The following is a 15,890-nucleotide window of genomic DNA, read 5'->3' as shown; positions in this document are numbered from 1 at the left end:
CAGTCGCATAGAGCAGCTGCTGTATCTTAGTGTAAGTTAGTGTTCGACATTTATTTCCAACTGTATTCATTTTAGACATTTTAGTTATTCGTTAATGTAGTGTTTGTAACAAATAGCTTTTGTTTATGAAACAAAGTCTAATGTTCTTTGTTCACATCAGCCCAATCAAAAAAGTTTACACGCTCGTTACCGACCCTTCAACTAAGGGGAACAACTGCTCCCTATCCACCCTGTCGTTGCCTCTCATAATCTTGTACACCTCAATCAGATTGCCCTTCAGTCTTCTCTGCTCCAGAGAAATCAACCCAAGCCTATCCAACCTCTCTTCATAACTTAAATGTTCCATCCCAGGCAACATCCTGGTGAAACGCCTCTCACCCCCTCCAGTGCAATTACATCCTTCCCATAATGTGGCGACCAGAACTGCACACAGTACACCAGCTGTGGCCTCACCAATGTTCGATATAACTCCAACATGACTTGCTTTTGTAATCTATGCTGCGATTGATAAAGGCAAGTGTACCATATGCCTTTTTCACCACCCTACTAATCTGCCCTTCTGACTTCAGGATCTATTTACAAACACACCAAGGTCCCTTTGTTCCTCGGAACTTCCCAGTGTGGTGCCAATCATTGAATACATTCTTGTCAAATTGCTCCTTCCAAAGTGTAACACCTCACACTTTTCAGTATTAAATTCCATCTGCCACTTTTCTGCCCATTTGACCATCCCGTCTATATCTTCCTGTAACCCAAGTCTCTCAGCCTCAGTGTTAATCACCCGCCTTATCTTTGTGTTATCAGAAACTTACTGATCCTACCCCTGCATAGTCATCTAAGTAATTTATATAAATGACGAATAATAGGGAAGCCAGCACAGATCCCGGTGGTCAGCCACTGGACACTGGCTTCCAATCACTAAAGCATCATCATCCAATGTCTCCGACAGCTCAGCCAGCTTTGAATCCACCTTATCAAGTTCCCCTGAATCCCATGTACATTTGCCTTCTTTACAAGTCTCCCATGTGGGACCTTGTCAAATGCTTTTCTGAAGTCCATGTAAACTACATCAACTGCATTCAGTTGGATCTTTGACTTCCTTGGGTTTCAGCGAGATTGAGGCTTTTGCTAGCGTAGGGAGAGTGCCACTCGCCAGTGACTCTGTGAACATCTTCCGCAGGTACGGGGCCAGTGCCGTCGCAAATCTTTTGTAGATGTCCACCGGGAATCAATCTGGTCCCAGTGCCTTCCCGCCTGCATGGAGTTGATGCTCTTCATGACTTCTCCCAGTTCTAGCAGTGCTTCTCGCCCCCGCTTCCCGTCCTCCCCCACGACTGGCATGTCCAGTCCATCGAGGAACTGCTTCATTCTCCAGTTCCCTGCTGGGGGCTTGGAGGTGTACCTTGGTCTTTTCTGGCTCCACTACTAGGTTGCCTTTGCTGTCCCTAATCTGAGCTATTTCTCTTGTGGCTGCCTGCTTTCTCAGCTGGTGAGCCAGCAGGCAGCTGCGCTTTTCTTTGCACTAGTACAGGGTCCCCAATGCCTGGTGGAGTTGGTGCACTGCTTTCCTTGTGGAGAGCAGGTCAAAGTCCATTTGTAGCTTTTTCCTCTCCACCAGGAGCTCAACGGTTAAGGCCTCGGAGTATCGGCGTCCAGTATGGAATCGACTCGCTGTTGCCTAGCCAATCTCTCTTCCCTATCTCTTTGATCTTTGTAAGCAATAATTTCACCCTTGATCACAGCCTTCAGCACCTCCCAGACCGTGGAGGGGTGACCGTCCCATTCCGGCTGTTAGTAATATACTCGTCTATGCCCTGTGATATTTTCTCGCAAAAAATATTATCGGCCAGGAGGGTCGTGTCCAACCTCCATTGGGGGCATTTTGCACGGCCCGTCTGCAACCTCATAACCATGTAGTGTGGAGCATAGTCGGAGATTACAATCGCGGAATATTCCGCTCTATCCGTGGAAGCACCGATTTCCCCACTACAAAGAAGTGAATATTTTCTGCTTGGGAGAGGGAGAACTCCAATTCTTCTGGGTGGGTATGCCAAGTTCTTTCACTATTTTGGAGGTCTTAAGGATTCAACCCATCTATCCGTGGGTCCTGTGCACAGTTAAAGTGGGTGCATGTTGATGTCAGGGATTTATGGTCCTCTTTATAAACTCCGTGGCGTCCCAGTTGGGAGCATACAAGTTCACCTGGGCACCGCTAACCATGACGTACAGTACCCCCGTGTCCGTAACCATCCTTGTCACCGTAAAGACCTTCCTCTTATTTAACAGTATGGCTACCCACTGGCTCTCGTTCCGTAGTCGGAGTGATAGGTCTGTCCCACCCAGCCCTTCCTCGCCCACAGTTGGGCCTTCTCCCTCAGGTGTGTCTCTTGGAGGAAGATGATGTCGGCTTTCAAACCTTTGAAGATGATGGATCTTTTCACTAGACTGTTCCATCCCCTGACGTTACAGTTGACTGCCCTGATAGGGGGTTGTCCCCCAGCTCTTGCGGGATCAATCATACTTACCTTGTCGACGCGCCCCTGCACTCCGGGGTTTCCCTTTGTTAGGGGGCCGTCCAAGATGGCCGCGATCACTGTTTCCCCATGAGGTCGGTTCCTGCGCTCCGGGGTTTCCCTCGTCTCGGACACCCAACTAGGGTGCCAACACTAGCCAACTGTGTGTTCACCTTGTGGTGAGCCCCTGCATCCGGGGTTTCCTTTTATTCAGGGATCCTCCAAAGTGGTAGCTTGCGGTGCATTTTGTTCCAAGTCGCCACGTATGGCTTGAAGCCAGCCAAATGCCTTGCTCTCTTTGTTCCTGTGTTCCCCTATGGTGTTTTCTCCCCCCTCCCTGTAGCTGTTTCCCCCTCACTCCCTTCCCTCTGTTTCTTCCCCTAGTCGTCCCCCTGGTACTGATGTCTGTCACCCCTTGCCAGGCGCTTCCCCATTGCGGGATGCCGCGGGACTCTCTTTCCTGCACGCTTCCTGGTGCTAGCTTCCCCGCTAGTGTGGTGGTCCCCCTCCCGAGGTTAGTTTTGTGTCCTCCTGTCGCCTATTTTCTGAGCTCCCGACCTGCCATTCCCTTCACCTTTTCCTGTGCTCTGTTGCCCTCACTCATTCCTTCTTCTCTTTCCTCCCTTGTCCCCAGAACGAGGCAGTGCAGTCAAAGTGTTCATCATGTTGGTTCACAGTTAGCAAATCGAAAAGTAAAAGTCTCTTCCGATAAACTCTTCATCGCCGTCCCTGCTGCCATTTCTCAAGTCTGTTTTCCGACAAATTTGTTTGCGTCTGCAGGGGCCAAGAAAAAGTGCTCCCTGCCTTGGAATGTGACCTAGAGCTTGGCTGGGTACAGCATACCAAATTTTATGCCGCTCTTATACAGTGCGGCCTTCACCCTGTTGAATTCTGCCCGGCATTTGAACAGGTCAGCCCCAATGTCCTGGTATATCCGAATCTTCCCAGTGACAGTTACTTGTTTGTGCACGATTCATTCCCAGTCTTAGTAACGGTGCATTTTGGCAATTATCGTCCTCGGCTGTTCCCCGGCTCTGAGCTTTGGGCGAAGCGATCGGTGTGCTCTGTCTATTTCTGGTGGGTTGGGGAAGCGACCCTTCCCACCATATTGCCCAGCATTTGGGCCACATAGTCTTTGGGTTCCTACCTTCGATCCCCTCCGGCAGGCCCACTATCCGTAGGTTTTGGCACCTTGATTGGTTTTCCTGGTTGTCGATTTTCCCCTTCAGGCTCCTCTGTATCACGACCAGCCTTGCCACTTCTATTTCTCGGGCGACAATCCGGTCTGTTGAGGAAATGGCGTTTCCCTGAACTTCCAGTCGCCTCTCCGCCTTGTCTCGGGCCGCCTGCAGAGTCGCCAGAGCTTCTGGAACCGCACCTCTGACTGCAGCTTGGATGTTGGTGTTAGTTTCATCACTGCTTTCTCTCAGTTCCCTTGAGAGAAACATCCTCTACCCATCCCCTGGTGTGGGAGCAGCTCCTTGTGCAGCGGGTCGGTCCTTCTCACTCCGGCGAGGCCCGAGCTTTGCTGCCTCGTGTGTCGGCCAGCTCGGCCATTTGTTTCTCCTGGCTTTTTAGACTCCGAGTTTCCACGTGGCCTCTGGAGTGGCTGTTGTTTGGCATTTTCCCTTCCCAGTGCTGCTGGGTGAGGTGGAGGGATGTTTCATCCTTTGTGTTAGTGGCTACTTTGGGTAAACGCCTATTTTCAGGTTTGTGGGAGGAGAGCCACCTGATGTGCAGCTTCTCAACTCATCCCCGTCATCAGAAGTCCCGGTCAGTCTGTTTCTCTGGGAATGGTCAGTCTATCCCTCTGGGAATGGTCAGTCTGTCATTCTGGACTGGTCAGTCTGTCTCTTTGGAAATGGTCAGTTTGCTTCCCTGGGAACGGTCAGTCTCTTTCTCTGGGAACGGTCAGTCTCTTTCTCTGGGAACAGTCAGTCTCTTTCTCTGGGAACGGTCAGTCTCTTTCTCTGGGAACGGTCAGTCTCTTTCTCTGGGAACAGTCAGTCTGTTTCTCTTCATCGGTCGATCACATGGGCACCAGTCACTTGGGGCTGCCTGACCCATCACAGTTTTGAAATGATTTGGGAAAATAATGAAAGGTTGTCCCGATTGCTGGAGGTATCTTTAATGGAGACTAGCTGATGATTACCATTGAGAATGGCAATGCAGGAAGATAGGAGCGGTTACATCAATAATAATATCAACCATGGAACATTTTAGCACAAAAATGGCTTGGTGGGAAAACTGAAGGGAGATGGTTTACGAAGCACCTCCCAAGCTCATGGGAAAAGCCGTTATCTCCCTGACGTCCACTGTCTGCCACGCTAGCCTTCCAATTCTTTTTGCTGTAAAATTAAACATAATCTAGAATAATATGCAGTGTTTGTCCGTGCACACTGGATGGATGGATTTGTTTAGTGTCACATGTATCAAGGTACAGTGAAAAGTATTTCGATGCTGATTGGTTGGCGGAGCCTGGCACATCGAATCATAGAATTTACAGTGCAAAAGGAGGCATTCGGCCCATCGAGTCTGCACCGGCCCTGGGAAAGAGCACCCTACTTAAGCCCACACCTCCACCCTATCCCCGTAACCCCACCTAACACTTTTGGACAACTAAGGACAATTTAGCATGGCCAATCCAGCTAACCAGCACGTCTTTGGACTAGAACATTGAACAGTACAGCACAGAACAGGCCCTTCGGCCCTCAATGTTGTGCCGAGCATTGTCCGAAACCAAGATCAAGCTATCCCACTTCCTGTCATTCTGGTGTGCTCCATGTGCCTATCCAATAACTGCTTGAAAGTTCCTAAAGTGTCCGACTCCACTATCACAGCAGGCAGTCCATTCCACACCCTAACCACTCTCTGAGTAAAGGACCTACCGCGGACATCCCACCTATATCTCCCACCCTGAACCTTATAGTTATACGCCCTTGTAACAGCTACATCCAATCGAGGAAATAGTCTCTGAACGTCCACTCTGTCTATCCCCCTCATCATCTTATAAACCTCTATTAAGTCGCCTCTCATCCTCCTCCGCTCCAGAGAAAAGCCCTAGCTCCCTCAACCTTTCCTCATAAGACCTATCCTGCAAAGCAGACAGCATCCTGGTAAATCTCCTTTGCACCCTTTCCAATGCTTCCACATCCTTCCTATAGTGAGGTGACCAGAACTGCACGCAATACTCCAAATGTGGTCTCACCAGGGTCATTTGCAGTTGCAGCATAACCCCACGGTTCTTAAACTCAAGCCCCCTGTTAATAAACGCTAACACACTATAAGCCTTCTTCACGGCTCTATGCACTTGAGTGGCAACCTTCAGAGATCTGTGGACATGAACCCCAAGATCTCTGTTCCTCCACATTGCTCTGAACCCTGCCGTTGACCCTGTAATCCGCATTCAAATTTTTTCTACCAAAATGAATCGCCTCGCACTTATCAGGGTTAAACTCCATCTGCCATTTTTCAGCCCAGCTCTGCATCCTGTCAATGTCTCTTTGCAGCCTACAACAGCCATCCACCTCATCCGCTACTCCACCAATCTTGGTGTCATCAGCAAATTTACTGACCCACCCGTCAGCCCCCTCCTCCAAGTCATTGATAAAAAATCACAAATAGAAGAGGACCCAGCATTGATCCCTGTGGTACACCGCTGGTAACTGGTCTCCAGTCTGAAAATTTTCCATCCACCACCACCCTCTGTCTTCTATGTGATAGCCAGTTACTTATCCAATTGGCCAAATTTCCGTCTATCCCACACCTCCTTACTTTCTTCATAAGCCGCCCATGGGGAACCTTATCAAACGCCTTACTAAAATCCATGTATACGACATCAACTGCTCTACCTTCATACACACACTTAGTTACCTCCTCAAAGAATTCAATCAAATTTGTGAGGCAAGACCTACCCTTCACGAATCCGTGTTGACTATCCCGAATTGAGCTGCATCTTTCCAAATGGTCATAAATCCTATCCTTCAGGACCTTTTCCATTAACTTACCGACCATCGAAGTAAGACTAACCGGCCTATAATTACCAGGGTCATTCCTATTCCCTTTCTTGAACAGAGGAACAACATTCGCCACTCTCCAGTCCTCTGGCACTATCCCCGTGGACAGTGAGGACCCAAAGATCAAAGTCAAAGGCTCTGCAATCTCATCCCTTGCCACCCAAAGAATCCTTGGATCTATCCCATCTGACCCAAGGGACTTGTCGACCGTAAGGTTTTTAAAAATTGCTAATACATCCTTCCTCAGAACATCTACCGCCTCCAGCCTACCCACCTGAATCACACTCTCATCCTCAAAAACATGGCCCCTCTCCTTGGTGAACACTGAAGAAAAGTATTCATTCAACGCCTCGTCTATTTCTTCTGACTCCATGCACAAGTTCCCACTACTGTCCTTGACCGGCCCTAACCTCACCCTGGTCATTCTTTTATTTCTCAAATAAGAGTAAAAACTTGGGGTTTCCTTGATCCGACCCGCCAAGGACTTCTCATGCCCCCTCTGTGGGAGGAAACCGGAACACCCAGAGGAAAATCACGCAGGCACGGGGGGAACGTGCACACTCCGCACAGACAGTGACCCAAGCTGGGAACTGAACCTGGGAGGCACATGGGATGTATTGGGGACTGGAGCGCATAGTTTATGTGCAGCTGCCAATGGATGGTGGCAGCATCAGTGGGGGTTGGTTGACGATAAAATAAAACCACCAACATTATGGGGAGCCAAATATAATTATCTGAAGGGATTGAGGGGAGGGGGAGCAGGATGTGTATGCCATCTGGCAAGGAAGAAATGACATGGAGTGAATGTTTGAGGGCAGCCACAGTGGCAAGGTGGGGATCGTTGGTGGAGGAAAAAATATGGAATGTATGTGAAGGTAACAAAGTTACCCTGAGTTGAAGATTGGGAAGGAGGACTAAGACATGGGGTGGGTGGGTTAGGGGGATAGCATGGGAGGGAAGGTACATAGCATGGGAGGTGGTGGATGGAATGGAAGGCATGGAATATGTATGGGGGAATGGAGTTGGGAATGAGCTGAGGGAGATGGAATAGCATGGGATGGAGTTGAAAGAAGTAGATTATCATAGAATTTACAGTGCAGAAGGAGGCCATTCGGCCCATCGAGTCTGCACCGGCCCCTGGAAAGAGCACCCTACCCAAGGTCAACATCTCCACCCCATCCCCATAACCCAGTAACCCCACCCAACACTAAGGGCAATTTTGGACACTAAGGGCAATTTAGCATGGCCAATCCACCTAACCTGCACATCTTTGGACTGTGGGAGGAAACCGGAGCACCCGGAGGAAACCCACGCACACACGGGGAGGATGTGCAGACTCCGCACAGACAGTGACCCAAACCAGAATCGAACCTGAGACCCTGGAGCTGTGAAGCAATTGTGCTATCCACAATGCTACCGTGCTGCCCTCAATAGTGTTGCAATAAAGATACCAATTTAATCACAAATGTTTTGTTGCTCTTTATAGTATAAACAAATTTATTTAAGCATCAATCAAAAATAGATTTAACAGCAAATTTTAGAACATTGTTAATTAACAAAAAGTTAGCAATTTTTTGTTTAACCGATAACAATGAGATAAATCTCCCTTGAACGTTAGGCACTTTACTCATCAACTTGATATCACCGATGTAATATTTTGGTTCCTCAGTCCAGACCAAACTCAATGTCTTCAGTGCAGATGTAATCAAGTTCCAAAGATCCTAATTCCTCCTTCATTTTTTCACCTTCTGGGCCATGATCTAAAAAGATTATCAATGAGATTTCTTTAAAACAAATCTAAATAATTGAATGAATAATTTGTAATAAAGAGTTGATTGCCAATAGCTTTTGTGCTCATCTCGCTGCTGGCTCAAGCTCCTTTTCAATCCTCACACCCCGTGTCATTAATAACAGCTCCCTCCAATATACTGCTGTATTCCAGGACCTCCAGAAAGCCTTTGACAAGGTGCCACACAAAAGGTTGCTGCGTAAGATAAAGATGCATGGCATTAAAGTAGTAGCATGGATAGAGAATTGGTTAATTAATAGAAAGCAAAGAGTGGGGATAAATGGGTGTTTCTCTGGTTGGCAATCAGTAGCTAGTGGTGTCCCTCAGGGATCAGTGTTGGGCCCACAATTGTTCACAATTTACATAGGCAAATGGAATTTTGTCCTTCATTGCTAGAGGGATGGAGTTTAAGACTAGGGAGGTTGTGCTGCAATTGTATAAGGTGTTAGTGAGTCCACACTTGGAGTATTGTGTTCAGTTTTGGTCTCCTTACTTGAGAAAGGACGTACTGGCACTGGAGGGTGTGCAGAGGAGATTCACTAGGTTAATCCCAGAGCTGAAGTGGTTGGATTACGAGGAGAGGTTGAGTAGACTGGGACTGTACTCGTTGGAATTTAGAAGGATGAGGGGAGATCTTATGGAAACATAGAAAATTATGAAGGTAATAGATAGGATAGATGCGGGCAGGTTGTTTCCACTGGCAGGTGAAAGCAGAACTAGGGGGCATAGCCTCAAAATAAGGGGAAGTAGATTTTGGACTGAGTTTAGGAGGAACTTCTTCACCCAAAGGGTTGTGAATCTATGGAATTCCTTCCCCAGTGAAGCAGTTGAGGCTCCTTCATTAAATGTTTTTAAGATAAAGATAGATAGTTTTTTGAAGGATAAAGGGATTAAGGGCCGGAAAGTGGAGCTGAGTCCACAAAAGATCAGCCATGATCTCATTGAATAGCGGAGCAGGCTCGAGGGGCCAGATGGCCTACTCCTGCTCCTCGTTCTCATGTTCTTATGACCCAAGCACAGGCAGCAAATCAAAGAGTTGTACAGCACAGAAACAGGCACTTTGGCCCGACATGTCTATGCCAACCATCAAATACCATTTTATACTGACCCATTTACCAGCACTTTTCCATAGCCTATTCTGCCTTGTCGATTTAAGTGTTCGTCCAGATACTTCTTAAATATTGCAAGAGTTCCTACCTGCACCACCCTCTCCGGCAGTGCTTTCCATATTTCTACCACCCTCTGGGTGAAAAAATGTTTCCTCAGGTCCCTTAACAAGCACGATACTGGAGGGACACCGTGGGCTGGATTCTCCATCGGCGGGATCCTCAGCTTCGTCGACAGTGCACTCACGCCCGCGGATTTCCCGAATGGGAAACCCCATTGGCCGGCTGCCAGGATGGAGGATCCTGCTGCCGTCGGGGGCACGTCGCACCAGAAAACTGGTGCAGTGGGACGGAGAATTCCATCCCATTTATTTGGGTGAACCAGGGGTCAGGGGCCAGCAATTTCTTTTCACCTGAAGAGTTTAAAAAAAATTAAATTACTGAGAATAAAAACTCTCGGGAGCCACAAAACAAAAATGCAGTATTTCTAAACCGCATTCTTGGTAATATGCCAAGTGCATCTAGTAGAATGCATCATTTACATCTAATAAATAGAATACATGTATGGGATTAATATATCGATAAAAAGCAAAACATTGAAATCAAAATAGTCATGTGTATTGACTTTTATTTTGCTACAATTTTGTCAGTGATCTTTAAAACAGACTTCATGATGTATAGAAATCAGACTATTTTTTCGTTGATTCTCATGATAAAAAACTCCTAGTAGCAAATTCAGAATAATTTGTCATCTCAACCATATTACAAACAATGGTCATAACCATAAAACCTGTTCCTCAAACCAACAGCACTATTCTATAACAATGGTGTAACGACACCACTCAAACATGTTTATTTAAAGCATGATGCTGTTTTTCATTCAATTATTAATTTGAAGCCATGAAGTTCAGAATAATTAATAGTCTTTAACCTCCACAATAAAAGCACAGCTCTATTTTTTAGTATTTTTGTTCACATGGTACAGATGGATAAGGTTGGGAGCCATAAATGAGGGACTGGATTCTCCATTGCCTAACGCTGATATTACAATCGGTGATCAGGCGGAGAATGGGCTCGAACGCCCAAATCGGGGCAGCGCAGGTTTGATGCCGGTCAGCCATGCTCCTGCCCCCTCTGAAATGGTGTAATTGCGTCATGCGCCATTGCGGCAGCGTTGGCGCGTCATCAGCAGGTCCTCCCAAGTTGCTGCGCCCTTGATAAGCCGGGTTCCTGACGGCGTGGGGCACGTGTAGTCTCAACGGTCGGGAACCCGACGTGGTGGCTGCGGACTGTGTCCAGTGCCGCCACACTCGGCCGGAATCCGTGCCGGGGGGCTTCCCCAAAGGCTGGGGGGACTGGTGGTGGATGGCCAGCGGGTGGATGCCAGGTCGGGTCAATGCATGGCTGGCACCATGTTGTACGGCATCACCGCTGCAGGTCGTCCAGGGATCTGGCCATTCTCTGGTAGTTTTCGGCATGGGAGCCGCGACTTTCACCCAGCGCCACTGCTAGCCCCTCATCGGTCCAGGAAACGGTGAGGGTTCGGCACTGATTTGTCTGTCGTAGAACTCCCGCAAATTCTCCGATTGAGTCGGCACTTAACCGCTGAAAGGGAGAATCCACCGGAGCTGTTTAGGAGGTGCAGGCAGCTGTGGTTTCAAACCTCTGATCTATACCATCTTAAAATCTCTGAAACATCTCCTTATCCTTGAATTTCCAGTTGCACTCCCATTATGTGACAGCAGGATGTTACACATGGGAGTTACAGGAATATCAGTTGAAGATCACTATTAAAATCCTTTAAGATGAGTTAGCTAGTCAAGCCAGCCCAGCATACTTTGCATAAGTTTACATTATAATAATATCGGAAAAAGGGAAATCTCAATCTTGTCTCTCACTACGTGAGTAACAATCCAAGACAACACTATCATATGAAGGAATGATACAAATCATAAATAGCGGTATCACTGGACGATTAACAGTAACCATGAAGAAATCCGCTACCAGTCCCCACTACAGTATTGGAACCTTTTAATTAGAACAAAGAACAAAGAAATGTACAGCACAGGAACAGGCCCTTCGGCCCTCCAAGCCCGTGCCGACCATACTGCCCGACTAAACTACAATCTTCTACACTTCCTGGGTCCGTATCCTTCTATTCCCATCCTATTCATATATTTGTCAAGATGCCCCTCAAATGTCCCTATCGTCCCTGCTTCCACTACCTCCTCCGGTAGCGAGTTCCAGGTACCCACTACCCTCTGCGTAAAAAACTTGCCTCGTACATCTACTCTAAACCTTGCCCCTCTCACCTTAAACCTATGCCTCCTAGTAATTGACCCCTCTACCCTGGGAAAAAGCCTCTGACTATCCACTCTGTCTATGCCCCTCATAATTTTGTATACCTCTATCAGGTCGCCCCTCAACCTCCTTCGTTCCAGTGAGAACAAACCAAGTTTATTCAACCGCTCCTCATAGCTTATGCCCTCCATACCAGGCAACATTCTGGTAAATCTCTTCTGCACCCTCTCTAAAGCCTCCACATCCTTCTGGTAGTGTGGCGACCAGAATTGAACACTATACTCCAAGTGTGGCCTAACTAAGGTTCTATACAGCTGCAACATGACTTGCCAATTCTTATACTCAATGCCCCGGCCAATGAAGGCCAGCATGCCGTATGCCTTCTTGACTACCTTCTCCACCTGTGTTGCCCCTTTCAATGACCTGTGGACCTGTACTCCTAGATCTCTTTGACTTTCAATACTCTTGAGGGTTCTACCATTCACTGTATATTCCCTACCTGCATTAGACCTTCCAAAATGCATTACCTCACATTTGTCCGGATTAAACTCCATCTGCCATCTCTCCGCCCAAGTCTCCAGACAATCTAAATCCTGCTGTATCCTCTGACAGTCCTCATCGCTATCCGCAATTCCACCAAACTTTGTGTCGTCTGCAAACTTACGAATCAGACCAGTTACATTTTCCTCCAAATCATTTATATATACTACAAAGAGCAAAGGTCCCAGCACTGATCCCTGTGGAACACCACTGGTCACAGCCCTCCAATTAGAAAAGCATCCCTCCATTGCTACCCTCTGCCTTCTATGGCCTAGCCAGTTCTGTATCCACCTTGCCAGTTCACCCCTGATCCCGTGTGACTTCACCTTTTGTACTAGTCTACCATGAGGGACCTTGTCAAAGGCCTTACTGAATAGACAATATAGACAACATCTACTGCCCTACCTGCATCAATCATCTTAGTGACCTCCTCGAAAAACTCTATCAAGTTAGTGAGACACGACCTCCCCTTCACAAAACCGTGCTGCCTCTCACTAATACGTCCATTTGCTTCCAAATGGGAGTAGATCCTGTCTCTAAGAATTCTCTCCAGTAATTTCCCTACCACTGACGTAAGGCTCACCGGCCTGTAGTTCCCGGGATTATCCTTGCTACCCTTCTTAAACAGAGGAACAACATTGGCTATTCTCCAGTCCTCCGGGACATCCCCTGAAGACAGCGAGGATCCAAAGATTTCTGTCAAGGCCTCAGCAATTTCCTCTCCAGCCTCCTTCAGTATTCTGGGGTAGATCCCATCAGGCCCTGGGGACTTATCTACCTTAATATTTTTTAAGACACCCAACACCTCGTCTTTTTGGATCACAATGTGACCCAGGCTATCTACACCCCCTTCTCCAGACTCAACATCTACCAATTCCTTCTCTTTGGTGAATACTGATGCAAAGTATTCATTTAGTACCTCGCCCATTTCCTCTGGCTCCCCACACAGATTCCCTTGCCTATCCATCAGTGGGCCAACCCTTTCCCTGGCTACCCTCTTGCTTTTTATGTACGTGTAAAAAGCCTTGGGATTTTCCTTAACCCTATTTGCTAATGACTTTTCGTGACCCCTTCTAGCCCTCCTGACTCCTTGCTTAAGTTCCTTCCTACTTTCCTTATATGCCACACAGGCTTCGTCTGTTCCCAGCCTTTTAGCCCTGACAAATGCCTCCTTTTTCTTTTTGACGAGGCCTACAATATCACTCGTCATCCAAGGTTCCCGAAAATTGCCGTATTTATCTTTCTTCCTCACAGGAACATGCCGGTCCTGTATTCCTTTCAACTGACACTTGAAAGCCTCCCACATGTCAGATGTTGATTTGCCCTCAAACATCCGCCCCCAATCTATGTTCTTCAGTTCCCGCCTAATATTGTTATAATTAGCCTTCCCCCAATTTAGCACATTCATCCTCGGACCACTCTTATCCTTGTCCACCAGTACTTTAAAACTTACTGAATTGTGGTCACTGTTACCGAAATGCTCCCCTACTGAAACATCTACCACCTGGCCGGGCTCATTCCCCAATACCAGGTCCAGTACCGCCCCTTCCCTAGTTGGACTGTTTACATATTGTTTTAAGAAGCCCTCCTGGATGCTCCTTACAAACTCCGCCCCGTCTAAGCCCCTGGCACTAAGTGAGTCCCAGTCAATATTGGGGAAGTTGAAGTCTCCCATCACCACAACCCTGTTGTTTTTACTCTTTTCCAAAATCTGTCTACCTATCTGCTCCTCTATCTCCCGCTGGCTGTTGGGAGGCCTGTAGTATACCCCCAACATTGTGACTGCACCCTTCTTATTCCTGATCTCTACCCATATAGCCTCACTGCCCTCTGAGGTGTCCTCTCGCAGTATAGCTGTGATATTCTCCCGAACAAGTAGCGCAACTCCACCTCCCCTTTTACATCCCCCTCTATCCCGCCTGAAACATCTAAATCCTGGAACGTTTAGCTGCCAATCCTGCCCTTCCTTCAACCAGGTCTCTGTAATGGCAACAACATCATAGTTCCAAGTAGTAATCCAAGCTCTAAGTTCATCTGCCTTACCCGTAATGCTCCTTGCATTAAAACATATGCACTTCAGGCCACCAGACAATTAGAGGACCATCTAGTGCCTTGATGTCATAGCTCCTGAAATTTCTGATAACAGCTGGCGTTCTTTCTCCCCGTCAATTGTAATCTCTTGTATTTCACATTCCCAGGATAGATGAGGACAACTTTTCTCAGAGATTTCAGAGAGGACTTAGATACTCTGAGGAACTCAGGGGTTTGAATCAGCCAGAAAATAGGATGTCCAGGCCCCGTCAACCACAATGGTAGAAAATCCTTGGCTCTGGAAAAGGGAATATCTTTTGGAAGCGCTGACATGAAATTCACCATCATTGGAACAGAGATGCAGAAATGACCAGAATGGAACCAAGTTCTACTCAAGTATACTCAAAGTAATTATGCAAGTCAATGAGCACTTTTTATCTGATCCAATATTACACAGGTTTTTTTCATTCTCACAATGTGAGAATCACTGGCAAGACTGGCATTGTTAGCCCATGCCTAGTTGCTGTTGAGGTGGTGGTAGCACTGATGGTAAGCCTTTCTCTTAAATTGCATTGGATGGTGCAGCTGGATAATCCCATGACAAGGAGAGTTAACTAGTTCCAGGATAATGAGCCAGTGACAATGAAGGAATGTTCTTACATATTCGAGTGAGGATAGTGTATGGTTAATCTACCATCGTCAGTATGGTTTTATGAAGGGCAAGTCATGCTTGACAAACTTGCTTGAGTTCTTTGAGGACATACCCAGCAAGATGGATAATGGGGAACCTGTGGATGTGGTATATCTAGACTTCCAGAAGGCATTTGACAAGATGCCGCATAAAAGACTGATCCAGAAGGTGAAATTGCAGGGGATTGGGGGTAGAGTATTAGATTGGATTGAGGATTGGTTGACCGACTGAAAGCACGGGTTGGGATAAATGGGTCCTTTTCTGGCTGGCGAACTGTAACTAGCGGGGTGCTTCAGGGGTCAGTCCTCGGACCTCAACTGTTTCCAATCTATATAAATGGTATGCAAGCAGGGACAGGGTGTAACATAGCAAAATTTGGGGATGATACTAAAATAGGTGGGAAGGCAGGCAGTGAAGAGGAGATAAAGATTTTATTGATGCATATAGATAGGCCAGGAGATTAGGCTAAAATTTGTCAGATGGAGTTTAATGTAGATAAATGTGAGGTTATCCAATTTGGCCAAAAAAAATTGAAAGGCAAATTATTATCCAAATGGAAAGCAGATTCAAAATGCGTCTAGGCAGAGGGATCTGGGTGCCTTTGTTCATGAATCACAGAAAGTCTGTATGCAGGTACAGCATGCAATTAAAAAGGCAGATGGAATGTTAGCGTTTAGTGCAAAATGACTAGAGTATAAGAGTAGGGGAGTGTTGTTGAAATTGTATAGGGTGTTGCTGAGACCACATCTGGAGGAGTGTGTCTAGTTTTGGTCTCCTTCTTTGAGGAAGGATGTGGTGGCATTGGAGGCAGTTCAGAGGAGGTTCACCAGATTGATTCTGGGGATGAAAGGGTTGACGTATAAGAGATTAAAGCATTTGGGCTGATACTTGCTGGAGTTTAGA

The 15,890-nt window shown here is 47.0% G+C and overlaps 1 protein-coding gene across 3 annotated transcripts in view; it reads right to left on the bottom strand.

The window, feature by feature from the left end:
- Positions 1–7,995: 7,995 nt before the first annotated feature.
- Positions 7,996–15,890, bottom strand: part of dnaaf1 (dynein axonemal assembly factor 1) — a 281,897-nt gene continuing 274,002 nt past the window's right edge. For all 3 annotated transcript variants that reach the window (XM_072518667.1, XM_072518669.1, XM_072518668.1), the window contains one exon: positions 7,996–8,289. In XM_072518667.1, the coding sequence (XP_072374768.1) occupies positions 8,195–8,289 (95 nt within the window). In that variant the 3' untranslated portion in view covers positions 7,996–8,194. The remainder of the gene's footprint in view (positions 8,290–15,890) is intronic.

The sequence above is a fragment of the Scyliorhinus torazame genome, chromosome 10, assembly GCF_047496885.1.
Source record: "Scyliorhinus torazame isolate Kashiwa2021f chromosome 10, sScyTor2.1, whole genome shotgun sequence".
NCBI lineage: Eukaryota > Metazoa > Chordata > Chondrichthyes > Carcharhiniformes > Scyliorhinidae > Scyliorhinus > Scyliorhinus torazame.
Note: the sequence above shows the minus strand (reverse complement) of the source record. Positions and strands in the feature narration are given on the sequence as shown.